Raw genomic sequence first — 26,335 nt, 5'->3', positions numbered from 1 at the left:
AAGTAAAAAAAAACGTGCATAGCAGTACCATTTAAAATGCAAACCCCAAACCTCTATCGAACCTCTTCTCTGAAGGAAAAAGGCAGCAGGCGCATGGGAGCACCACCATCTCTACGCTCCCCTACGCTACACCATCGTGACTTGGAAATATATCACTGTTCCTTCATCGTCGCTGGGTCAAAATCCTGGAACTCCCTCCCTGACTGCATCGTGAGAGCACCTCCACCACACGGACTACATGGGTTAAAGGAAGGCGGCTCACCACCACCTTCTCAAGGGCAATTAGGGATGGGCAATAAATGCCAGTGACGCCCACATCCAGTGAACGAATAATTAAAAAAAAATTGGAGCACTGCACTATAAAAATGCAGCGAGGAAAGTTGGTACAAGGGCAGAAAGTGACTATATATTAAACCAAAGTTCACCTATAGGTTTGATGATTCTTAGCAGCCTCTTTCTGGTAGGCGGAGTCACATTCTTTGGCTTCTCGCTCTGTTGCTGTGTCGCAAGACTCTCCTGGTTCTCCTGCCTCCGCAGTGCCTTCTCACGTCGAATCTCTTCGAGGGTTTTAACTCTGACTTTTTCCAGTGGCTTTGGCTTGGTTACACTTTCATCAGTGGATGCCTTCCGACCTTTTGCTGTAGTACACAACACAGATTAAACGTGGTGAACTTTCGCACCGTTCCAACCTTTTATAGGCGATAAGAATTAAATTTTTTATAAAGCACCTTCCACGACCACCGGACATCTCAAGCGCTTTACAGACAATTATGTACTTTTGGAGTGTAGTCACTGTTGTAATGTGGTGAACACGGCAGCCAATTTGCACACAGCAAACTCCCACAAACATCAAGGAGATAACGGCCAGCTAATCTGTTTTAGTGACGTTGATTGAGGGATAAATATTGGCCAAGGCATCGGGGATAACGTCCCTGCTCCTCTTCTAAATAGTGCCATGGGATCTTTTACATCCACCTGAGCGCGCAGATGGGGCCTCGGTTTAACGTCGCGTTCGAAAGATGGTACCTCCGACAGTGCATTACTCCCTCAGCACTGCACTGGAGTCAGCCTAGATTTATTTGTACTCTAATCCCTGGAGTGGGACTTGAACCCACAACCTTCTGACTCAGAGGTGAGGGTGCTGCCCACTGAGCCACAGCTGCCACTTCCTAAGCTCTAAGAAACAAAAGATTCCAGGTGAAGCAGCATGGCATTCTTTAAAAACTTAAGCTAACAGAAAATAAAATATCTAAGGAAAATGAGGAGTCCGGAATTTTTAAATATTCATAGAATTATCAAATATTAGCTGTACACAAAGGCAGACATGAGTTGGACGGTGCCAATGAAAGTTCTACAAGTTACACTTATATGGCACCTTATTACATTGCAAAACATCCAAGGTGTTTTGCAGGATAGGGGAGTTATCCCTGGTGTCCTGGCCAGTATTTAGCCTTCAATCAACTTCACTAAACCAGATAATCTGGTCATTATCACATTGACTGCCATGTTTCCTACATTACAACAGTGACTGCATTTCAAAAAAGTACTTCAATGGCTGTAAAGAGCTTTGGGAAGTCTGGTGGTGGTGAAAGGCGCTTTATAAATGCACGTGTCGGAGGTGCCTTCTTTCGGATGAGACGTTAAACCGAGGCCCATTTGCTTTCTTAAGAGGGCGTAAAAGATCCCATGGCACTATTTTGATGAAGAGCAGGTGGAGTTATCTCCGGTGTCCGGGCCAATATTTATACCTCAATCAACATAACAAAAAAAAAAAGATTTTATCTGGTCATTATCACATCACTGTTAGTGGGAGCTTGCTGTGCGCAAATTGGCTGCCGCGTTCCCACATTACAAAAAGTACTTCATTGGCTGTAAAGTGCTTTGGGATGTCCAGTGGTCGTGAAAGGCACTGTATAAATGCAAGTCGTTCTTTCTTTGTAGTAATTAGAGAAGTTATGGGAGGTGACCAAGAGTGTGATCAATGAGACCAGTATTGTGGAGACGTTTTGAAGGTGGGGAGGTGAAAACATCCGAGAGGAGAATTCCAGAAGTACGAGGGTGTGGTGGCAGGAGGCTCTGCTGCCGGTGGAGAATTGGAGGCAGCTAGCTTGCTGCACAGTGGGCACAGGTAGCCTGATGAGTTCTCATTTCACCTGGGGACAACTCCACAGATGAATACAGACAGCAGTCAACCTGCACCATTCTCAGCAGCGGAAAGAGGTAGAAAATAATTTCTTTGCTCAGTTGTGGAAAATGGAGCTTGGTGCAGGGAAACCGCAAGGTGAAAATAAATACTAATCAGTAGGATTTTTTTCATTGCAAATGACACCGATTATTGCGAAAGAAAGACTTGCATTTATATAGCACCTTTCACGATCACCAGACGCTTTACAGCCAATGAAGTACTTTTGGAGTGCAGTCACTGTTGTTATGTGGGAAACTTACAGTGGAATGGAGGAAGTACATCCGAGAGGGTGCTGAGCACCTCGAGTCTCGTCGCCGAGAGCATGCAGAAAACAAGCGCAGGCAGCGGAAGGAGCATGAGGCAAACCTGTCCCACCCACCCTTTCCTTCAACCACTGTCTGTCCCACCTGTGACAGAGACTGTAATTCCCATATTGGACTGTTCAGTCACCTAAGAACTCACTTTTAGAGTGGAAGCAAGTCTTCCTCGATTTCGAGGGACTGCCTATGATGAATGTGGGAAACGCAGCAGCCAATTTGCACACGGCAAGCTCCTACAAACAGCAATGTGATAATGGACAGATAATCTGTTTTTGTTGAGGGATAAATATTGACCTGGACACTGGGGAGAATTCCCCTGCACTTCTTCGAAATAGTGCCATGGGATCTTTTAAGTCCACCCGAGAGGGTAGATGGGGCCCTCGGTTTAACGTTTCATCCGAAAGACGGCATCTCCAATAGTTCAGGCCACAATCAAAAGGAACACCACTCACCCTTGCCCTTTCCTAGTCCAGGGTTCTTTTCCTTTCTTGGCGCAGCTTCAGGTTGCGTTATGGTTGGGTTTTCCTTTCCAGTTTCTTCCTGGAGCTGCGCCTGCTTCTTCTGTAGAGATTCAGAGGATGTTTTCACCCGGACCGTCCGAATTATTTTCGTCGCCTCCTCCAACAAAGTGGAGGTCTGGACAGGTTTTTCAAGGCTGGGAATGCCAACTTTGGAGTCACCCAGGTCCCTCTTGGCAGCCTTTTCCCTGCGAATCTCCTCCAGAGTTTTCACTCTTATTTCTCCGGGGCCTTCTGTTTTACTTATAGGTCTCTCTGGAAAGTGGAATGTACTTTGTTACTTATAATCTGCTGCAGAGTGCCAACCGGGAGCAATAACCAGCAATCAGAGCAAGTGATCATGCCACAAATCTCAGGAATTTCTACACCTGCCATGTGTGGCACCGACTGGCTGCCCGAGATCTGTAATTCACGAGCAGTAAAAGTGCCACTTTTTGAGGAGACGTGAACAGTCACAAATCACCGAGCCCTACCAATAAAACAAGGTCACTGACTGGTACAGAGAGCTGCCTGGCAAAGAAGCAACGAGGTCAATTTGACAGTACTTTGCTGTACTCCCACTGCAGGTCAAGCATTTATTGTTCTCGAATATGGGAAGAAAAGGCAAGGGGACGTGTACTGCTGCCGCTGTATTGAGACACTGCAGTGACTGCGCAAACTCTTATGTGTGATTCCTATTTTGGGCAGGACAAGTGAAAGATGCCAAGATTAGATCAGACTGGATCGAATCCAAATAACCTGTTTTAGTTTGAAGCAGAAGTACCTCAGGGGTAGATTTCAAGCTGTGTAGCTGGCAGAGTAACTGCGTAAATAAACTGCTCAAGCAGCAAGTGTGATCCACTAAAGTATCAGGATTAGATTACAGCCGCAGTTCCTGAATACAGAATTTGCGTTTCCCCACAGCGAAGGGTGTGCAAGTATAACGAAGACGTTCACACATACAAGGGCTCATTAGTGTCAATTCGTACAGATTGATTAGTGCAGAGCACCCGAGGAACCTAGGATCAGAGCATTGTCTGCCATCTGGGCAAGAGATAAATACGAAACACCTTATACGAGAAATAAAAATGCCTGGATAGCAAACCCAACCAGAGCAATGCTGTCTCCACGACAGGCCATTCAAGGGAACAAACAGCTTTTAAAAATGGTTGCCGCAGGCAGCGTTCTAAACTATTCAAATGCACATCACTTTTGACGACCTACCATTTTCTATTGTGGCGACTTCTGCAGGCAGACCGAGCCTCTCCCTTATGGGCCTGGGAGTTTGAACTGAAACAGAAAAAGAATCGTACAGACCTCTGTGAGTGACTTAGGGCACTGGCAATCAGTCATCTCTATATTTAGAGGGCACAGCAACATCCACAGCAGATACACTCGATATTATAGTGGCTAAGGAGCAGTACAGAGCACCCATCCTAGGCACCATCCCATCTCAGCTGCGCCATCAGCAGGCCCAGAGATATTTTCTCTCAGAAAATGGAAAATAAATCACAGGCCGCATCACCGTAAGCGGCGCATATGCAGCTTCTCGCGGGTCAGATAGAACGGATAATCGACAAAGATCCACCCACATTCACAATTTCATGGGGATGGGGACAAGAAAAAAAACTGGGGATTAAAAAAAGGCAGCAGAAAGGGGATTTATATACAGTACGAGCAGATTTTCTCTTACATTGCCCACGGACGGTCATTAAGTGGAGGGTGGGGTGGAAGAAAAAAAAATGAGCACCCCCAGTGTAAGGATATTTGTTCCCCTCAGTTAGATAACTAAATCTCCACATAGCTCAATGGGAAAGCAACTCTTTGTTTTGCGTGGACTTTTATATTGAGGAAAATGAAATACATTGAGAAACTAATTTCCACCGTCCTTCCATTAATATCTCTTGAACTGTATTTAGTGTTACTATAAGGCTATGCTTAAAAAACGTGCTCTGGACTCTCGCCAGCAAGCTGGAATAATGTTATGTTCCGTTCAGTTAGGGCCACTAGTATTAATTTGCTGATTACATTTGCATTTGAAAGCAAACTCAAAGCCACCATTAGGACTCCATTATATACACTAAATATTAAACAAGGCCAAATTTCAAAGTGGAAGGTTTCATTCATCACACACGTAACATGCTTTATTTGCTAAACAAACAACCACTTGAACAATTTTTCAGGAGAGTTAGCTTCGGAAAAAGTTCATAGGTCACCTCATTTTAATGAATTGTAAAAAAAGAAAATCCAATTATTTTCACTGTCCCTAAAACGGATTCCTTTGGGGTTTCCTGTTGAGTCTCAAACCGTCAGTGACTCAAGCCTGACACTTCTCAGAGAGGTGTACAGGACTCCAATACAAAAATGGTAAGACATTTTATGATAAAAGCTGATTTTTTTTTCTCAGAAATGATTCATATCTTTACTACAAATGTTGTTTCCAGTATTAAGTTTGTCAGTTTAGTGAGAGTCCAAGAAGACAACAAAATGATTTTCCAAAAATATTTGGAGCAATTTCATTGGTTTGCCTTTTCTTAGATTAGCCACTTTTACTGATTGGCTATTTCATGCCATTCATAAGAATATAATAGGAGCAGGCCATTTGGCCCTTCAAGCCTACTATGCAATTCAATATCACAGCTGATCTTCTACCTCAACTCCACCTTTGCACACTATCCCCATATCCCTCAATTCACTAGCAATCTCTGTCTTGAATACACCAACGACTGAGCATCCACAGCCCTCTGGGGTAGAGAATTCCAAAGATTTACAACCCTTTGAATGAAGAAATTTCTCATCTCAGTCCTAAATGGCCGTCCCCTTATTCTGAGACTGTGATTCCTAGTTCTAGACGCCACAGGCTGGGGAAACATCCTCCCTGCATCTACCTTGTCAAGCCCCTTAAGGACTTTATACGTTTCAATGAGATCACCTTATTCTTCTAAACTCTAGGGAATACAGGCCTAGTTTACTCAATCTCTCCTCATAGGACAATTCTCCCATCCCAGGAATAAGTCTAGTGAACCTTTGTTGCACTGCCTCTAAGGTATGTGTATCCTTCCTTAGGTAAGGAGATCAAAACTACACACAGTACTCCAGGTGTGGTCTCACCAAAGTCCTATATAATCGCAGTAAGATTTCTTTATTCTTATACTTCAATCTTTTTATAATAAAGGCTAACATACCATTTGTGTTCCTTAATTGCTTGCTGTACCTGCATGTTAACTTTCAGTGATTCGTGTACAAGGACACCCAGGTCCATCTGAAGACCAAGATTAGTAATTAAAATTAATAATTTTCCACTGGAAAAATATGTCTCCATTTTACCTGCTGTAGATTGGTATATTCCCCAACTGTTCAATTGTGATTTGTTGCAATTTTCTGAAACGTATATCAGGTACAAGTACGACATATTTACTGCATAAAGTGTGATGGACAAGACGCCTGATAGATGCAAGACTTTTTGAGACAGATGTACAATTTATTAGTATACTTTAATTATTTGCCTAATGTCTCCTGACTCACGTAGACACAAAATTGGCAAGAGCCAAGGCTTGGCAACTCCTTAAACGTCACAGGCGGATTACAGAGTTTGCCATAGGCTTGACTAGGTCCCAATCTTTTGTCACCTTGACCTCTGGGTTACTAAGGTTACTCATTACGCCAATTAATCACCAAAGGTACCAACTTCAGGGCCACACACAGCACCTGAATAAATCCTAAGTGTTTTATATACCTTTCTGTGCCAGCTCTTCAGGGCCATCTTCTGCCTGTAGCTTCTGTTTGCCAAGTCTCTCTGAGAGGTTGCGTTTTAAAGATGCCTCAATTTCAGCTGTAAAAATTTTAAAAAACCTTACTCAAAGTATACAGTGAAACAAAGGCAGCAGTGACAAGCAAGACCTCACCACAAGTAGCGGCATGGGAGATCAACAAGGTTGTATTAATGCTTTCAATGGGAGTGAGGATCTCAAGATAACTAGGTTGGTAGGAGCACAATTTATTAAGCTGGAGGATGTTGCCAGGATTGGAACATTTTAGCTATGAGGAAAGAGTGGATAGGCTGGGGTTGTTTTCTTTGGAACAGAGTAGGCCGAGGGGAGATTTAATTGAGGTGTATAAAATTATGAGGAGCCGAGATAGAGTGGATAGGAAGAATCTATTTCCCTTAGCAGAGGGGTCAACAACCAGGGGGCATAGATTTGAAGTAGTTGGTAGAAGGAGAGGGGAGCTGAGAATTATTTTCACCCGGAGGATGGTGGGGATCTGGAACTCGCTGCCTAAAAGGGTGGTAGAGGCTGAAACCTTAATTACATTTAAAAAGTACTTGGGATGTGCTCTTAAAAAAGCCATGACCTACAGGGCTACAGATTTAGTGCTGAAAGGTGGCATTAGGCTGTGTAGCTCTTTTTTGATGGGCCGAATGGCCTCCTTCTGTGTCGTGAATGCAGAAATGTTTTCTTGGTCAAAACTGATCTAATGCAAAGACCTAAAGATACAAGATTCTCAGATGAACAAAGCAACTCATCATTGTTTCTAAGCACACAAGAATTAAGAACATCACAAAGACACCAGTGCTTAACTTTGCTACCCAGGAACTACGATGAGGACCCAACTGCATTGCTGTTTGTGGGATCCTACTGTGCGCAAAATGGTCGCTGCGTTTCCTGCAGTACAACAGTCAATGTTTAGGTGCGTGGGCTCTTTAAATTTGCTGCACCGTAATTCCAGCGTCTCGATCGCAGTGCAGCTGAGGGAAAATGTTGACTGGGACCACACTTCAAAAGTACTTCATTGGCTGTAAAGCATTTTGGGACACCCCAAGGTCATGAAAGGCACTATATAAGTGCAAGTCAAGTCTTTCTTTCAGAGATGATTCAACCCTATAGCTGCTGCTTGCAATGAAACCGGTTAGAAGATACCTGTTAGTGGCACCTCCTCAGGGGGATCCTTTGACAATACTTTCTTTTTGCCAAGTCTTTCGGCGAGACTGCGTTTAAAAGGTGGTTCACCTTCGTTGATGGCTACTGGAGGAGAGAACCAAATCATAAAAAGTAATTTTGGCAACAAATAAATCAACAATTTACCTGATTTCAGGTAGACTTTCCAAAAATTAATGGCATGTTTTAAGGTATCACACACATTAAGCCAGGTATTCTGCCCCTCACCCAATGCCAAATGAATATCCTCTTTCTACTCATTTGTGGTTTCGTTCCCCACCATATGACATGGTTCTTTACTCAGAAAATACATGGGGAGATAGGGGTCCAAATCACTATCAGCCATCAGCACGTACATGGTCGCACAATTTGGTGCAGAACATGTTTCAGCATATTTGGATGACCCGTTAAGCCCTGAAGTACGCGGGCACAATCTTTCACTGCTCATCTGCTTACTGTGGAGGCTAAACTGGTTTCTAAAGTATATTAAATTCTCTTGTACGGAGAGCAATAACTTGCTAGTATTTCGTTGCGTACAAGTAAAATTGACAAAAATGTTTCCCCCAAGAGTGGGGTAAATAATATTGTTGACATAAAAATCCTAGAAAGATACAGCACAGAAAGAGACCATTCGGCCCATAGCCCTTTCATTTCAAGTATTTATCCAATGTAATGTTCGCTATAATTTTTTTTTCATGCACAGTCCCTTTAATTGCGCGGCACAGTCCAATTTTCGCGTATGCGCGGTTTCTTCCCTGTAAATGCACGGGAGCTTCAGACCGCTGGCTTAGTAGAGACGTTGATCCAATTCCCCTTTGAAAGTTCTTTTTTGAATCTGCTTCCACCACCCTTTCTGGCAGTGCATTCGAGACATTTTTGAAGAATAGTTCAAAAAGGGCCGATTACAGTTAAGCCAGCACAGTAACAATGGAACAGATTGTTCCCAATATCTCTTGCTTCACTGCTGGAGAACTGATTAGCATAAAACACAAATTGGACAGCACCAATTTAGTAACAGCTCCTAGCTTTTAAGATATAAAATACGGGCTTAAAGAATGAAAAGTGACTGAGAAGGGAGTTATTGCTCAGAGTACAGGATTACAGACATCAGAAACAGTTCTGGACATGCCTGAGGACGGTGAAAACTAAGTTATACAATGAAACAGTGCTGCCGATAACGCTTCTACCAGCTAGCTAATGAAAAATGATATGAATTGCCATGAAATTCCATTAAACGCTCGCCCACATGAACTGAAACACTCACATTGCTTTGGAGACAAGGTCACTGTTCGGAAAACCGTCCTCACATTTTCCTTTTCAATGACTAGGTTTCCACGATTCTGCTCCATATTTTGGGCCTGAGTCACCAGGTCTATCGGGGGCCGGGGCTCATCTGTGACAAGAAAGAAAAAGGAACAAGGTTGAAGAATTACAAACAGAAAACCCCCTCCCCCCTAAAGGATCCTAGCTACCCCGAAACACTGCAGTTAAAGATGGTCCCTTCCAAACTTCCCGAGCACACACTCAAGCACAGGCAACCAGCTTGACAACAAGGACTATTTACCCGTTTTCTTCAGCTTCTCTTTCATGGATTTCTTCCGTTTGATCTGCTCCAGGGTTTTTATTCCAAAATCCAAACCGTCATCTGCTGGCAGAAAACAGGATCTTCGCTAGTATAGCAAAATAAATCAGAATTCACCCGGACAAAAAGCAGCTCGGTCAAGAGACACTGTATAGAGCAACGCTGTGGTAAGGAGCTGCAGGGTGGGAGGCCTTTGCAAATACATGTAACACTCAAAAATAAATGTCTATTAGTATAGTGCAACAGAAAACGCATTACACAAATGTCATCATGATCTTCATCTACAAAGCTGGCATCCAGTGCACCTGGTTCTGGTTCATCCAATTTCCCAGGAGCTGAAATCCTCTGCATCTAGGTGAAGGAAAACAACGGGAACATGCATTTCCATTCCAACTGCTGGGCTCCATTTTGCCGGGAACCTGGGATTCAACTCCCAACTGATAAGTCCAAAAATCTATCTATCTCGGCCTTTAATATACTCACGATTCAGCATCCACAGCCCTCTGGGGATAGAGAGTTCCAAAGATTTACAACCCTCCGAATGAAGAAATTCCTCCATCTCAGGCTTAGAGCGACCTCTTATCCTGAAACTGTGCCTCCGAGTTCTAGACTCTGCAGCCAGGGGAAACAACCTTTCGGCATCTACCCTGTCAACCCCTCTCAGAACAGAAGTTAGTTATTAAACCACTCCCACTTGCCTCCCATTAAGTTGGTTCCACGTGCCACCTACATGTGGTAAGCCCGAGATCTGGTCTCCTTTTCAACTGCAGCGACATGCTAGTAACTAGATACTAGAAATGTTCTCTGTTAAATACCAATTCTAAGGGGGCCTGGAGTTTCTAGTTATTTCTGGGCTTCGCTCAGATTACCTTGCTGAACAGGGAAGGCCTGTCTCTTGGTTGAAATGATGCGGACACCATTATGCTCCTCAGCAGTCGGGGGCTGAATGTTTTTATTTTCCTCTCCTTCCTCAGAAAACTGATCTGAAATGAGAATGGAAACATTACAGTGACTAATTTGGACATGCCCATGTCCTTCACTCTTTACAATGAAGAAACCATATGAAATATGGGGGGGTGGGGGGAGGGAGAGAGATGAGAGAGAGGGAGGGGAGGAGGAGGAGGAGGAGGAGGAGGGAGGGGGGGAGGAGGAGGAGGGAGGGGGGGAGGAGGAGGAGGGAGGGGGGGAGGAGGAGGAGGGAGGGGGGGGGAGGAGGAGGAGGAGGAGGAGGGAGGGGGGGGAAAGGGAAGTCCCATTAACCGAGGGCAACCATTTTGATACCATATTGAAATAACAGTTGGCCAACATACATAACAAAACAGGTTGGCTAATGTTGTTAGACAGGACAGTGCAGTAGTCAAAAGTGCCAAGGAACAAAGCACTACAAATGGAAATAGTTTCAAAATATGTACAAGTAAAACAGAAAGAGCAGCAAATCTGAAATTAAAAATGGTGTCCCTGGCCTATTACTAAATGTAATGGTTTCTTTCTAGCACACTACTGTTAATTTTAAGCTCCACCATTTGAAATACTTGAACAGCACGATGTGGCCATGCAGAGGTGATCATTCCAATTTCAGTAAATTACCAGGGTTACAGAAAATTGTTAAAACTCTTAACATCTCAGTTTTTAAGAAAAGACAAAAATAACATTTGGTCCTATATTTAAGCAAGTTATTGTATTTTTAGAAATGAATAGGAACCGCATTAGAATCATCTCATTTACATTTTTTTTCTCCTATGCAGTTCAGAAAAGATGGTAAGTATTACACAGGATATACAGCACAGAAACAGGCCATTCGCCTCAACCAATCCATGCCGGCGTTTAAGCTCCACTCGAGCCTCCTCCCATCTTTCCTCATCTAAATCTAGCAGCATAACCCTCTATTCCCTTCTCCCTCATATGCTTGTCTAGCCTCCACTTAAATACATCGATACTATTCACTTCAACCACTCCCTATGGTAGCCAGTTCCACATTCTCACCACTCTCTGGGTATAGAAGTTTCTTCTGAATTCCCTATTGGATTTCTTGGTGACTATTTTATATTGATGGCCTCTAGTTATGCTCTTCCCCACAAGTGGAAACATTCTCTCTGTATCCATTCTTATCAAAACCCTTCATAATTTTAAAGACCTCTATTAGATCAGGTTTTAGTTATAACGAGAACTTGTATTTATATAGCACCTTTATCATAGCAAATTATATTTTATTATCCCGATTGATGATTTGATTGCACCCTTTTAACCAAATTTATTTTGTAATCAGACTTGTGGATTAAGGAAATGAGTAGATATTTCTTTTGTCAACATTTCAAAAAGGTGGTGGGCCAGCCACTAACAATTTCAAAAGAACCAATAGTTTTGATAGCTGCTGCAGCACCTTATTAAAATAATAACTTTTATTTATATAGCGCCTTTAACGTAGTAAAATGTCCCAAGGCGTTTCACAGCAGTGTTACAAGACAAAACAGATAAGTTTGACACTGAGCCACAAAAGAAGAAATTAGGGCAGATGACCAAAAGGTTGGTTAAAGAGGTAGGTTTTAAGGAGCGTCTTAAAGGAGGAAAGAGAGGTAGAGAGGCGGAGAGGTTTAGGCAGGGAGTTCCAGAGCTTGGGGACCAAACAGCTGAAGGCATGGCCACCGATGGTTGAGCAGTTATAATGAGGGATGTTCAAGAGGGAAGACATCTTGTGGAGTTGTGAGGCTGAAAAAGATTAGAGAGATAGGGAAGGGCAAGGACATGGAGTGATTTGTAAACAAGGATGAGAATTTTGAAATCAAGGTGTTGTTTAACCTTATTAAGCATGGGATAGGTGATGAGGAGCCACGGGATACAGTGCACGACTAAGTGGACTGACCAAATAGGCCAACAGCAACAATAGACATGAATAAGTTACGGTCAGTTATACACTGGGATATTAATTTACATCCTTCGGAGCCTCACCATGCAATCTCCTTACCCTCATGGAGCTGCTTGCAGGCAAAAGGGTGGGGAAACACTTGTCGGCTCGTTGTGTGGGCTAACAGTCGTCCTTATCAATATCAGTTTGGGGGAGACGGCGGTGCAGAAGTCATTATGGCTTTGAATAGCAGTAAACTCTACTGCTCTGATACTCAATTCCTATCATCAGCAATCCCTTGCATGCTAAGACTCCAAACTGTCCCGGAGCGAGGAGTAGAATTTATTTTAGCAATAAGCCTGAAACCAGTTTCATTTCTAGTCAATGTTTCCCTTAATTTACTTGGGGTGCACGGCCCATTCAAGGGGCTGCATGGCCCATTCCCAGTTTCGCACAAGACTTAATATGGAAAGAGTTGGTCCCGGGCTGTGCAGCTTATATGGAATGTTGCTTCTTGTACTAAAAAAGGTACGTCAGTTAATTGCCTGACTGGATCCTGACTGGGATGCAAGGCTGCTATAATCGTGGTATAGTCTGGTAAGAAAAGCTGTACGAAGAACCATGTAACAATGAGTCAACACCAAAAGGAGTTAGATGTGGCCCTTACAGCTAAAGGATCAGGGGGTATGGAGGGAAGGCAGGAGTGGGGTACTGAAGTTGCATGATCAGCCATGATCATATTGAATGGTGGTGCAGGCTCGAAGAGCCGAATGGCCTACTCCTGCACTTATTTTCTATGTTTCAGAAGAAGGGGGGGAATAAACTGACGCCAGAAGGAAAATGCGGGCACATTACAACAGAAGAATCGAAAGTATCTCACCATCGTCATCTTCATCATCATCTGCAGCGTTGATCACCACAGGAGGGTGAGTGGGGCTTGGCACATTCTCCGATGCCTCCAGTTTCATTACCCCCCGAACTTGTGGGGATGGATTAGACGGAATAGGGATCTTGGGCTGTTGCAACTGGTTGACAGGCAACTGTGGTACCATGGGCTCTTCGGCTGCCTCGGTCACCTCCTGTTTGCTTTGGACACCTGTGGAGATGAGTTAACATTGCTTTGTGAAAACCGGAGGAGGTGCGAGCCGAGCATTAAGCTGTTGAAAGGCAGCATCGAATGCACAAGAAATTCAGCTGCATCCAAGATTACACTCGGCGACAACGCGCTTTGGGGAACCAAGAGAAGCAAACTTACAGCAAACCGTATTTCCGGCACATTTTAAGTATTAACCAGACTTTCAGGTAGAAGATAAAGAGACCCAATTAAACAGTTCTCCCAGAAATACGTAAAAAAAACGAGCACTAAGTATAAATAGAATGATCGCAATGCAGGTTTTTGAATCTGAAAATGTAAAACTTCAGATTTATCATGATTAGTTTGCTGGTATCCATAGTTCTGAATTAACCACCTATGTGTGCATCACAATTTGCTGCTACATGGTGGCTGACTTACTGGAGAGGCCATTTGAAAGACTGAAAAATGATTAGCAAGTGGGATTTATTACCGAGCACTCATCACATGCTCACAGTGGAGCAAAGCACACAGCCAAGGGATCAGTCTCTCAGAAGCACTGATTTCCCTGAGGAACAAGGCATTTAAACATTCGCTGGTTCTCCAAGGCAGTTTTACTATTTGCTACTCTGAAAGAAGGTGCAGCATTTGTGATCTTTGGTGCAAATTTCTGGTGCCTGTTGAGGATCACCTGCATAACTCGCTTTTGATTTTCCCACCCATCTCACCAAATGAACAAGTCCAGTTTCACAAGGAAGCTGGACGACGACACTTCACAGCATCAAAAAAGCAAACTTAAAAATATAGCGTGGCATAAATTGTTCCACGTGTAATGTCAACTTCACCACTCTAGAGGCCATCCATACCAGTGAAATGCAGAAAGACTGGATGTGTTTCTTGGCCTGCTTAACCAGAGGGTTGCCTGACATCCACAATTATATTCTGCTACTGCACATACATGTTTATCACGTGAAGACGCATTTATAAAGGGAGCAACAGGTACAGAAGGGCTGGACTAGATTTCCAAATGGACACAGGAAACATGCCAGAAGTGAACAATCATAGTGCAAGGACCTTTCGTGGCGGGGATGAAGACTCCTTCGATGAAGCGAGGCTTGCTGTGACGGAAAGCGCAGTTCAATTTCGTACACCCGGTGGGCTGCTTCTCCCAGTAGCACGGGATCTCGCTCCGTCTCTTCTAGAGGAAAAAGAAAGAGACACCGTCTCATACAATACAGCATCGATATCGCACACCCATGAATCTTAGTGCAAACCACGTGCTGACAACAGTCTAAACAGCATGGCTCAAGGGGATGGATCTTCAGACATAAGACAAGAAAGCTCAATAAGGGAATAAAATTGTACAAATACAACAGCCAGGATTATTAAAGAAAGACTTGGGTTTACATAGCGCCTTTCTCAGCCACCGGATATCACAAAGCGCTTTACAGCCAATGAAGTACTTTTGCAGTGTAGTCACTGTTGTAATGTGGGGAACGGGGCAGCCAAATTGCACACAAGCAAGCTCCCACAAACAGCAATGTGATAATCACCAGATAATCTGTTTTTTGTTATGTTGATTGAGAGATAAATATTGGCCAGGACACCGGGGATAACTCCCCTGCTCTTCTTCAAAATAGTGCCATGGGATCTTTTACGTCCACTTGAGAGCGCAGACGGGACCTCGGTTTAACGTCTCATTTGAAAGACGGCACCTCTGACAATGCAGCGCTCCCTCAGCACGACACTGGGAATGTCAGCCTAGATTTTTATGCTCAAGTCCCTGAAGTGAAACTTGAACCCACAACCTTCTGACTCAGAGGCTACCCACTGAGCCACAGCCGACGCCTGATCTGCATGTATTTACAGGGAAGCTTCCCGACTGACAACTTACATCAATCTCCATGTGACGAAACTTGCAGACCTGCCGAAAGCAACGTCCTTCCTGCCATAAGGTACAAATGATCTCGCTGCCGAGGGCTGCTTCACAGTGACGGAAGAGACAGTTGTCGCCCTGTCAAAGCAAAATGTGAATTCGATAAATAGACAAAAAATAATTCCTGGATGTTATGTCTCATTAATACAAGCACTGTTGAGCGAATACATTCGGTTTCACTAAATTACAGGTGACATAAACATAAAGTACAGATATATACCACAAGGCATCAATGCAAAATAGGCTGTTGTCAGTACACTTTCTTAATGGTACTTGAGCACTGAGAGGCAGTACAGTTTCTATAACATTAATGCCGTGTGAAGTGGTAAAAATAGGTCAATTACATTTTTTATTGCACCATCTATTAAAAAAAATATTTTGGAAAATCTAATTTCCAGACAATATAAAATTTGTCCCCAAAAAATCCCAGAATATTCTACATTATAGTGTCCAATCCTCAGTGATAAATGCACCATTTTGGACTTGTCATTAACCCTAAAGTATGCATGTTAAATTTATTCAGGATCTGTTTCCCTTGGCAGAGGGGTCAACAACCAGGGGGAATAGATTTAAAGTAATTGGGGGGCGGTTTAGAGGAGACATATGGGGAAATCTCTTCACCCAGAGGGTGGTGGGGGTCTGAAACTCATTGCCTGAAAGGGTGGTAGAGGCAGAAACCCTCACCACATTTAAAAGATACTGAGATGAGCACTTAAAGTGCCGTAACCTACAGGTATACAGACCAAGAGCTGGAAAGTGGGATTAGGCTGGATAGCTCTTGGTTGGCCGGTGCTGACACGATGGGCCAAAATGCTGTAAATTTTTATTGATTCTATAGTAACTAGTTGCTACATTCAACTACCTCAGACGACGAGTCAATTGGAAAGTTGCTATTGGAGGAACGTACCACAAAATCGCTCTTACTGACTGACCATATCAGAACAATAGATTATTTTAGCTTTCTTCTGATCTATCTCATTCAGAACTGTCTGCTCACTCCAAATGGTACACACTAACCTTGGCACATGTGGAATAAAAATAAAAGTAGCAATCATCTCCTTGGTGAGTCATGGCTGCTGGAGTACAACAGATCCTCCCAAATCAAAAAGACTTTTGCTGTTACTTTTCCGCACTCTTATCTGTTGCGTCGCAGTGCAAGATAGTCCGTCTGGAAGAGACGACAGGACGATAATCTTTAAGGAACTGTCTTCACCGTTTACCTGAACCAAAGGAAAAGCCAGATTGCAAAGCGAGTGATTTACACAGGAGGGTACAATAATGTAATGACAGTTTCTGTAGTGTAGTGTTTATCACGTTCGCCTCACACGCGAAAGGTCCCCCTGTTCAAAACCAGGCGGAAACATTTAAACATACAAAATTCTTACTGGGCAGATGCAGGGAGGATGTTTCCTCTGGCTGGGGAGTCTAGAACCACGGGTCACAGTCCCAGAATAAGGGGTTGGCCATTTGGACTGAGATAAGAAGAAACTTCTTCACTCAGAGGGTGGTGAATCTTTGGAATTCTCTACCCCAGAGGGCTGTGGTGGCTCAGTCATTGAGAGTATATTCAAGACAAGAGATTGATAGATTTTTGAATATTAAGGGAATCAAGGGATATGAGGATAGTGCAGGCAAGTGGAGTTGAGGTAGAAGATCAGCCATGATCTCACTGAATGGCGGAGCAGGCTCGAGGGGCCGAATAGCCTACTCCTGCTCCAATTCTTATGTACTGTATAGTGTTTGAATCGCACTAACTTCTTCAAGTAAGTTGCCAAGATCAAGGGCCACCAAATAGAAAAGGGGATCAAGGCAAAAAGACTGGCCCACTGGAATCCCGCATCACAGTTCTCATCCCTTCCCTGTCTGAGGATACTTCCTCTCGCTACAAAACATATTTTGTGCTTTACATAAAGGGGTTGCGAGAGGAAAAACAGCTGAATCAAAACATTGGGCTCTTGGGTGAGGCCTGGGGATTCACGGCCCAAGAGCTGGGATGCAGCCACAGAAAAGAATTGAATCACCAAGTGGTGACTCGCAATGAAAGATTTCAAAACAGCAAGGTGACTTTAATCTACACCAAAACTGTAGAATGATCAGGAAGCCCAACCCAAAGGAAAATGTATTAAATGCTTCTTAATGTAAGAAGACACAGGACACATAGGCATGCAATGGGCGTGCAGGTATTTCGCATGCACTATTTCAAATTTGAGAGTTAAATGCCTCAAAATACTTAGTGGACAACAAGCACGAAGACTACCCAGAGAGAATTGCTCTCCATCACCAGCTCAATGAATTACCACGAGGGCTATTACGACGAGCATATTATGAATAACATGTTTAACATGAATAACAATTTATTGAATATATTTGTGGAGATACAGATTTTTGAAAGCTAAGGGAGTCAAGGGTTATGGGGAGCGGGCGGGGAAGTGGAGTTGAGGCCAAGATCAGATCAGCCAGGATCTTTTGAATGGTGGAGCAGGCTCGAGGGGCCAGATGGCCTACTCCTGCTCCTATTTCTTATGTTCTTATGTAACATGAAAACCAGTAACAAAGTGAGTACTTTGGGGGCGTCATTCACTCCACATGCATTTGCCGCAAACCAATGCTGCGCTAGTGGGGGTTACCCAATTAGAAGGGAGCAGTTGATGTACCTTCGAATGGTCAGCAATATAGATGCTTTTCTTCAGACATCCAGTGACTGCGTCCCTGCAGGCCAACCAAGACTGAATCCGTCAGTTATAAATGGCTCAGTGTCACCTCCATCTTCACACACTGGGTAGAAATATTTGCGATCTGCATACACAAAGTGCCTTAGAAATACTCTACTTGAAGGTGTTAGAATGAGTCCATCTTCTGCTCTGTTGAACTGCAGGAAGCCAGGGATTAAAAAATCAACTCCTCCGATAAAGTTCACAACCATGTAGCCGGGCAGCTGCTACACTTACAGCGGATGGGAAAATACCCCATTCTTTCTACAATCTTCCAAGAGATTCCGCAGCCTTGAATGGCCTTGGATTACGGATTTTTTTTTTGTGGTGCAAAATGGCTAATTTAATTACTACCAAACACACACGGGTCCAACTTTGCTTCTCCAGGACATCTGCACCTATTGAAGAAAAACACAACAAACAACCTCCCCAAATTTGTAAGCAGTGTCCGCGGCATGCTTCGATGTGGTCGCATCACCCAACCCTCAATCAACAAAAACACTGCGGATTTTCACTGGAGTATCCCCATTTGCTTTGGCCATTTGTTAATAGACTTAACACACCCTTCAATAGGGGTTTTGGCCACCTCTGCCTGGCCAACTCCTCCTAATGTGATCAGAGGATAGTAATACCGAGCGGTGCCAGCTCTTGTGAGCGCCACTGTCTGTCAAAACGGGCGCTGCAAATATCCTGCCAGGATTCAGTAGCCACAAATGTCCACCCGAGGGGTTTGACACAGCGTCCTGCAGCGAATCGGAACTTGCAGGAGTTTACCCAGAGACAACGCCCCCAAAATGGTTACCCTGTTCATTATACCCGAGGTGTCTATCAGTAAGTAGAAGCCCCGCTAACGGGAAAGCACTGCAGCTTTTTCATCGAGTGAAGGCCGTACAGCTCTTGGGCAAAGCACCACTTCTGCGGGAATGGGACTGGGTTCAATTTTGGCAAAGGGAAGAGAAGAGCACAAAGAGTGCCTGAAGCATAATTTGCCCCACTTGGTAACCGAATCAAATATCCTCCCCAATGATCGCAGCTCATGATCAGCATCAACAGATCACTGGAGCGAGAAGTACACTGTGCAAAAGGAGATACTGCAGCTTTTAAATTAGGAAGCTTCAATACTTCCATCGCTAATGCCCGGAGTTAGCTACAACCAGTTAGTTTTCAAACATAGCAAACAATAAAGTAAACTCAATGCGGAAATTAGGAGTTACTAACATTGCATTCAGAAGGAGCGCCTTGGCTCTGGGTTGGGATCAGAACCAAACTGATTTGGGTCCAAACAGATTTGGGTCCAAACAGAGCGATTCTGTTAAGTTGCGTCAACAGCGAGTGGGTCAAGAATTCTGCGAACCCACTGACGGTAACAATTTTTCTCCCCAATCAATCATAAAAACACATTTTTCAATTCAAGGAATTGTGTTGAAAGTGTGATTTAGTGCTGTAAGCTGGACTCAGTCATGAAATCTATGCATTGGGGCACAGAGATAATGTGGGCCTGGAAACATTGGCAGAAATCAACCCAATCAAGAGCTGCATTTAGAAAGCGACTCGTCACAGCGAAATGTCTCAAAGCGCTTCAAGCAATGAATTACTTTTGGGGTGAAGTGACCTTTGGAGGCGATTGCAATGAAAAGGCTGGTGGCCTGGGTCTCCATCTGAATACAAGGTGCATTTACATAAGATGCGGCGTCTGGTTAATGACTTGATGTTCCAAAAATAGACCATGCTCTGGAATAGAGCTCCCACAAGAATAGCTCCATTACAGAGCTTCTCCCAGGGCTAGCAGCAGATTGAGGGATGGGCACGAGCACAGGGAGCACAAACTGTTCTGATCAAAATAGGTAAAAATGTCCATTTTTGGAAATGAGAGGCATAATATCCAACACACAATGACCCTCTGTGGTACACTGGTATTTAAGGACATCAACTGCCCATTGCGTTTTACTTGTTTAGTACTACACCAAAATGGGTTTAATTTTGTGCAAACAACCACTTAACCCTTTGTTAGAATGCACCTGCTTTACGCACAGTCCTACAGACGAGGATATTAACTGATTGGGACGACATAGAAAAGGGACATTTAAATCGCACATTTAGGTTGATGCTGTCCTATTTTCGGAGACATTCATGCAAAACCGAAACACAGCTTGGGGTGGGAGGGGAAGACAACAAATTTAGTAAAACGCAACGAGATGATGTTCCCCAGTGCCAATTAAGTATTTTCTGAAGATGCAAATCTGTGGCATCTCATCCACATGTAGTTCTACAGTTACAACTATGAGGGGTGCATAATTTTTCAGTCAAGTGCAGAGTTTTCATTTTTTTTTAAAAAGGGGACAGGAAATGCAGGTAATCAAAGGGAGCTCTGCAGAATAGTCTGGTCAGGAACTCCTCTTTAATAGAACCAAATTTAGTTGGCGTTCAACATAGGCCGTAAAAAAATTCAGCGGCACAATATACAAAGATAACATTCGGAAGCTGTTGCAATGCAACCAACTCCATTTAATATTCCAATCAGAAGCATCTAGATTCATTACTTTATTTTCCCCCTAGTTACAATAGTTGAAATAGCACCATTTACTTTTACCTGAGAACTAAATCATTGTATCACCCTGCACAAACTCTGCTGTGTAATTTCACGTGGCAGGATTGTAAAAAAAAAGGTAGGCCAAGTGCAATCAATTTAAATGCAAGCAAAAGCTGCCTTCCATATGTTATGTTGCTCGACTCAAAAACGTGTTGTCAGAATGAAGATGGCACAATACCAAGTGGGTCTGTATCAAATGTTCAGCACATGTCCATTCTGAAGCTGAATCGCAATTTTTTCTTTAAATGGGGACCCCCCAGAATAATTCTCTTCTACCCCATCTCTCAGAAAGGGTTTGGATTTCTCAAACCCACATGCAGATATAGCAACACCATTCAAAAGAATCAGGTTATCCCAGTGACAAATCCCAAACACCTCATCGCCATCCTGAAGGGGCTCCATCGAGGAATGACAAGAGAATTATCCTCATCCAGGCGGCATAAATTTAAAGTAATTGGTCGAAGGATTAGAGGGGAGTGGAGAACTTTTTTCACCCAGAGGGCGGTGGGGGTCTGGAACTTGCTTGCCTGAAAGGGTGGTCGAGGCAGCAACAGCTCGTTGCATTTAAAAAGTACTTGGAGGTGCATTTGAAGTGTCGTAACCTGCAAGGGCTGCAGACCAAGAGCTGGAAAGCGGGAATTGGGCTGGATAGCTCTTTTTCGGTCAGCACGGACACGATGGGGCAAACAGGGAAGTGGCGTTGAGGCCAAGATCAGATCAGCCATGAATGATCTTATTGAATGGCGGAGCAGGCTCGAGGGACCAAATGGCCTCCTTCCGTGCCGTAAATTTCTACGATCTGGTGGGGTTGGTGTTCAGAACGTAATATTCCATAATTGCAGCAGCTAGGCTGAATATTTATAAATTGGCAACCTGGGGTGGGATTAATGTATTTCCCCACCCCTCCCAAAAAAAAGGTCATTGTTGCCAAGTCAAATCCCCAGTTAAGATGGAGTCCATGGGAGTTTAAACAACAACCCAAAAGGTTCACCCCCCAAAAAAAATCCACATGATGCTTCAAGTGGGGGAAAAAAAATTAACAGGCAGAGATTTTTTTTTTCTAAAATACACTATTTCAAAATAAAATTCCCCACCAAAAAACAAGATTGAAGGTTAAATATTTCCCCTATTGTTAGGAGCTGTTGCAGCACGCCGGCCTCCCCATCAGCGGAGTCCTTTGCACCGGGTGGGTGCGGGCCGTCTCCCGGGTAACCGCTCCAGGCGAGTGCCGAGGCTCCGCGGCCTAGCCGCCACTCGCACTAAAAAGGCTCTTTTCAAACCCGCCCAACGACGGATTAGTATGACTAAACTAGCGAGGTAAATAGTGTTTAAAAAAAACACCAGTACCAAAAGAACCGGGCGCTCCGCGGCTTATTTAAAATAAAAACCCTGGACCTTTCTTTTTCTCTCTCTCGTCGACCGTCCGCCGCCCGAGCCAACAACAAAGATGGCGGACGCCGGATGCGATCGACCCCCTATCTGCCCGCACAAAAGATGGCCGCCGCCAAGCCGGGGAGCCAGCAACAAACATGGCGCCCGCTTGGCTCGATATGAGCGATTCTTACCTGCCCGCACTAATGATGGCGACCGTCAAACTGTCACAGCGGGCTTTTCTTTCTGCTGCCAGCCGCTAACTTTTGCTGATTACTTTTCACGTAATAATAATAATCTACAGCGTGCCCACGTTAAGTCACGACGTTTTGTCACGGATTTTGGTTCGTGTGCTCTTTTGACAACGGCAAATGGCAGTTTTAGTGACTGAGGACCTGCAGTTAGACTAATGCACGTGGAGGTTAATGCATCTGGCTCTGGAGCCTTTAATATCCAGTGGGCATGTCTTTTCGCAGGGCCCGGATAGCTCAGTCGGTAGAGCATCAGACTTTTAATCTGAGGGTCCAGGGTTCAAGTCCCTGTTCGGGCGTTAGTTTTTGTGCTATAATTCGGTGCATTAAAATATGCTTGGAAATAAACAATTTCCCCAATTAGCACTGTGGCAAATATTGTCCATAAATAACTTCTATTTAAACATCTGTTATAAAATATTAAACAGCAATAATTATTTACATTTAGTTAAGGTTTAACCTCTATTTCCCCATCTAATTCATAGCCACGACTGTGCTGTTCCACCGCCAGAGCATCGTTCGCATACATAAGAACGTAAGAATTAGGAACAGGAGTAGGCCATTCGGCCCCTCGAGCCTGCTCCACCATTCAATGAGATCACGGCTGATCTTCGACCTCAACTCCACTTTCCCGCACTGTCCCCATATTCCTTGATTCCCTTAATATCCAAAAATCTTATCCATCTCTGTCTTGAATATACTCAAGGGCCGAGCCTCCACAGCCCTCTGGGGTAGAGAATTCCAAAAATTCACCACCCTCTGGGTGAAGAAGTTTCTCCTCATCTCAGTTTTGCCCCAGCCTTTTCCCCCACTCCACACTTTCGTCCACTCCATGATTGACTTTGGTCACGCTCTCCCTCATTAGCATCTCCCAGTCCAACCCTACCCTGCCGTAGGGTTGCCAAGAGTGATTTGACTTATTCCTGGAGGTTTCAGCATATGACTTCTCAATTCCAACCACCATATGCGGTCAATCAGCCTATATCCTCTGGAGTTTAGAAGAATGAGAGATGATCTCATTGAAACATACAAAATTCTGACAGGGCTCGACAGGGTAGATGCAGGGAGGATGTCTCCCCCGGGCTGGGGTGTCTAGAACCAGGGGTCACAGTCTCAGAATAAGGGGTTCGGCCATTTAGGACTGAGATGAGGAGAAACTTCTTCACTCAGAGGGTGGTGAATCTTTGGAATTCTCTACCCAGAGGGTTGTGGAAGCTCAGTTGTTGAGTATATTCAAGACAGAGATCGATAGATTGTCAACTATTAAGGGAATCAAGGAATAGAAACATAGAAACATAGAAAATAGGTGCAGGAGTAGGCCATTCAATAAGATCATGGCTGATCATTCCCTCTGTACCCCTTTCCTGCTTTCTCTCCATACCCCTTTATCCCTTTAGCCATAAGGGCCATATCTAACTCCCTCTTGAATATATCCAATGAACTGGCATCAACAACTCTCTGTGGCAGGGATCATTTCCAGTCCAAAGTACTCTGCTAGTCAGCTTCTTTCTTTTAAATATAAAAATAATTTGCATATCCTCCACCTAGTGGATGACTACTTTTATTTAAGTTACTTAATTTCCCTCCCATAATGGTGCACCCTTGCAGGTCTCAGTTTGTACCGAGTACCATTCCTATAATGCACTGTGCAATGACAGCCTGCGTGTTCCATAAAACTATGTGCTGTATTTTTTCTATTTTTTATTCGTGTTTTGGGTGTTTGGGGGGGGTTTTCTCATTCATAATAATGGGAACTTCAACTTACTTATGAATGAGAATGAGAACATTCTTATGAATGAGAACATACTTTGCCTGATTGGCTGCCCAGAGCCATGTGACTGCAGCTCCAGCCCTGCACACGTCCTGACGTGCACGCGCTCCAGCGCGCAGTCAGTGGAGGCCTCAGGACCTGGAACTTGCGTGGGCACAACAGCTTCAGGTAAATGAGCTTATTGTTTAAGTTTTCCCTCGATTGCCCGCAGGAAGCAGCCAACCGGGATTTCTGGGCCAATAACTTTGTTTCTATCTCCACAGATGCTGCCTGAGCTGCTGAGTATTTCCAGCATTTGTTGTTTTTTTTATTGCATTCTTCACTTCACTCATTCCAGTTCTTAAGAGTAGACATAGCTCTAAGGGTTCAATTATACTGCAACTTCAGCTTCACTGCAAAGCAAGCTGCACAGCCGTGCGGCACTCCAGGGAAACCACACAGCTGGCTTGCTGGCTTTTCAATACAATTTTTCAATACATAATTTGAATGGTCAGCGCAGCCCCTTAAAGAGGCCGCACAGGAGAGAAGCCCTGCAAGGCTCCCTGAAGGAGGCATATTTATTTTGCTGGGTTTAGCATCACATGGAATGTAGCTACTGTACAGTGTGAACCCAGGTTTCAAATGTTCTGGGAGGTCACTTGGATTCCTTGGACATATTTTAAACTATCTTGAGTTGATTTTAAATGCTCACATAATGTACACATTTGAAACATTTTGGGCAGAGTTTCAATGGGTGGTTTTCCCCGATCTCCCACCGTAACTTTAGCAGAAACCTCAGAGAAACGACATAAATGGCCATGCATGACGATTTTCGGGACAACTCTTGTACAGGCATCTAATCACACATGGGCAAAACTTTCTCCTGAGCAGGTGAATTCAGTTGTAGCAAAGCAAAGCAGTGCAAACAAGGTACTGTCAGAAGCCCAGTCTGAGACTTAAAAATATTCTATCATAGAATCCATAAATTTCACCAGCTCTCGATCTACGTACCCTAATGTGTACACTTACTACTCGTTTCTAGAATTCTTAACAGATAGATGGGTCTTTGCACAGCTGCTAATTGAGCCTTGACCACAGTGGTCCATACAATTAAGAATTCATCTGACCGTTATCTGATCCCAGATTTTGTCCCCCTGGCAGTCCCTCTCCTTTTCCACCTATGGGAATAGTGTAGGAAAGTGGAGTTGAGATAGAAGATCAGCCATGATGGAATGGCGGAGCAGGCTCGAGGGGTCGAATGGCCTACTCCTGCTCCAAATCCTTATGTTCTTATCACTTTTCCCCCCCATCTTCAATGTATTTATAACTAATAAACAAAAGCGTTCAAAGAAAATTTGAAAAGCACAATTTTTTTTAATGCCCCCTGTGATTCTTCTCCCTGTCTTATCCTGGAGATTAATCTTTACTTCTTGGAGACTCTAAGATAATCCTGGAGGGTTGGCAATCATAATCACCAGTGCCCATTCTAAAAACAGGAAGAATTAAAGTTGCGCTGCTTCTGAGCAAAAGCCTGGGCAGATGGTTGCCATCAGCAGATGCTTGGCAAGATCCTACAAATCCCCTGGGAGGACAGACGCACCAACGTTAGCATCCTCGACCAGGCCAACATCCCCAGCATTGAAGCACTGACCACACTTGATCAGCTCCACTGGGCAGGTCACATTGTTTGCATGCCAGACACGAGACTCCCAAAGCAAGCGCTCTACTCGGAACTCCTTCACGGCAAACGAGCCAAAGGTGGGCAGAGGAAACGTTTCAAGGACACCCTCAAAGCCTCCCTGATAAAGTGCAATATCCCCACTGACACCTGGGAGTTCCTGGCTAAAAGCCGCCCTAAGTGGAGGAAGTGCATGCGGGAGGGCGCTGAGCACCTCGAGTCTCGTCGCCGAGAGCGTGCAAAAATCAAGCGGAGGCAGCGGAAAGAGCGCGCGGCAAACCAGTCCCACCCACCCTTTCCCTCAACGACTATCTGCCCCACCTGTGACAGGGACTGTGGTTCTCGTATTGGACTGTTCAGCCACCTAAGGACTCATTTTTAGAGTGGAAGCAAGTCTTCCTCGATTCTGAGGGACTGCCTATGATTGGGTAGGCGTTATGATCAGCATGTTATGGGGATATGGGGCTGAAACACAGGGTGCTCTCAGCAGCTGACTGATATATGCAAGAAGACCAGGGATGAGAAGAGGGAGCCAGGTAATCCTTAGGGATAAGTGCTCACAGGTGATAGGGATGCATTGGCATTATATCAGGAACCAGGAAGGCTGAGGGAG

General features: G+C 44.2%; 1 protein-coding gene and 1 non-coding gene across 7 annotated transcripts in view; one reads left to right on the top strand and one right to left on the bottom strand.

Moving 5' to 3' along the window:
• zc3h11a (zinc finger CCCH-type containing 11A) overlaps positions 1 to 22,122 on the bottom strand; it is a 37,681-nt gene extending 15,559 nt beyond the window's left edge. The window contains exons 1-14 of one of the 6 annotated variants that reach the window (XM_070859207.1): positions 22,068 to 22,122; positions 18,026 to 18,167; positions 16,389 to 16,591; positions 15,330 to 15,449; positions 14,510 to 14,633; positions 13,244 to 13,459; positions 10,391 to 10,504; positions 9,504 to 9,587; positions 9,204 to 9,332; positions 7,922 to 8,026; positions 6,739 to 6,834; positions 4,227 to 4,292; positions 2,958 to 3,278; positions 426 to 638 (exon numbers count right to left, since the gene is read on the bottom strand). In XM_070859207.1, coding sequence (XP_070715308.1) covers positions 426 to 638; positions 2,958 to 3,278; positions 4,227 to 4,292; positions 6,739 to 6,834; positions 7,922 to 8,026; positions 9,204 to 9,332; positions 9,504 to 9,587; positions 10,391 to 10,504; positions 13,244 to 13,459; positions 14,510 to 14,633; positions 15,330 to 15,449; positions 16,389 to 16,442 — 1,642 coding nt within the window. In that variant the 5' untranslated portion in view covers positions 16,443 to 16,591; positions 18,026 to 18,167; positions 22,068 to 22,122. Of the gene's footprint in view, positions 1 to 425; positions 639 to 2,957; positions 3,279 to 4,226; positions 4,293 to 6,738; positions 6,835 to 7,921; positions 8,027 to 9,203; positions 9,333 to 9,503; positions 9,588 to 10,390; positions 10,505 to 13,243; positions 13,460 to 14,509; positions 14,634 to 15,329; positions 15,450 to 16,388; positions 16,592 to 18,025 lie in introns of all 6 variants that reach the window. The other 5 variants (XM_070859205.1, XM_070859208.1, XM_070859209.1 and 2 more) reach the window with 5 other exon arrangements.
• A 398-nt stretch (positions 22,123 to 22,520) lies between these two features.
• Positions 22,521 to 22,593, top strand: trnak-uuu (transfer RNA lysine (anticodon UUU)). Its single transcript has one exon. It is a non-coding gene; the product is annotated as a tRNA-Lys (tRNA).
• Positions 22,594 to 26,335: the final 3,742 nt, after the last annotated feature.

This window comes from Pristiophorus japonicus, chromosome 17 (assembly GCF_044704955.1).
Source record: "Pristiophorus japonicus isolate sPriJap1 chromosome 17, sPriJap1.hap1, whole genome shotgun sequence".
NCBI lineage: Eukaryota > Metazoa > Chordata > Chondrichthyes > Pristiophoridae > Pristiophorus > Pristiophorus japonicus.
Note: the sequence above shows the minus strand (reverse complement) of the source record. Positions and strands in the feature narration are given on the sequence as shown.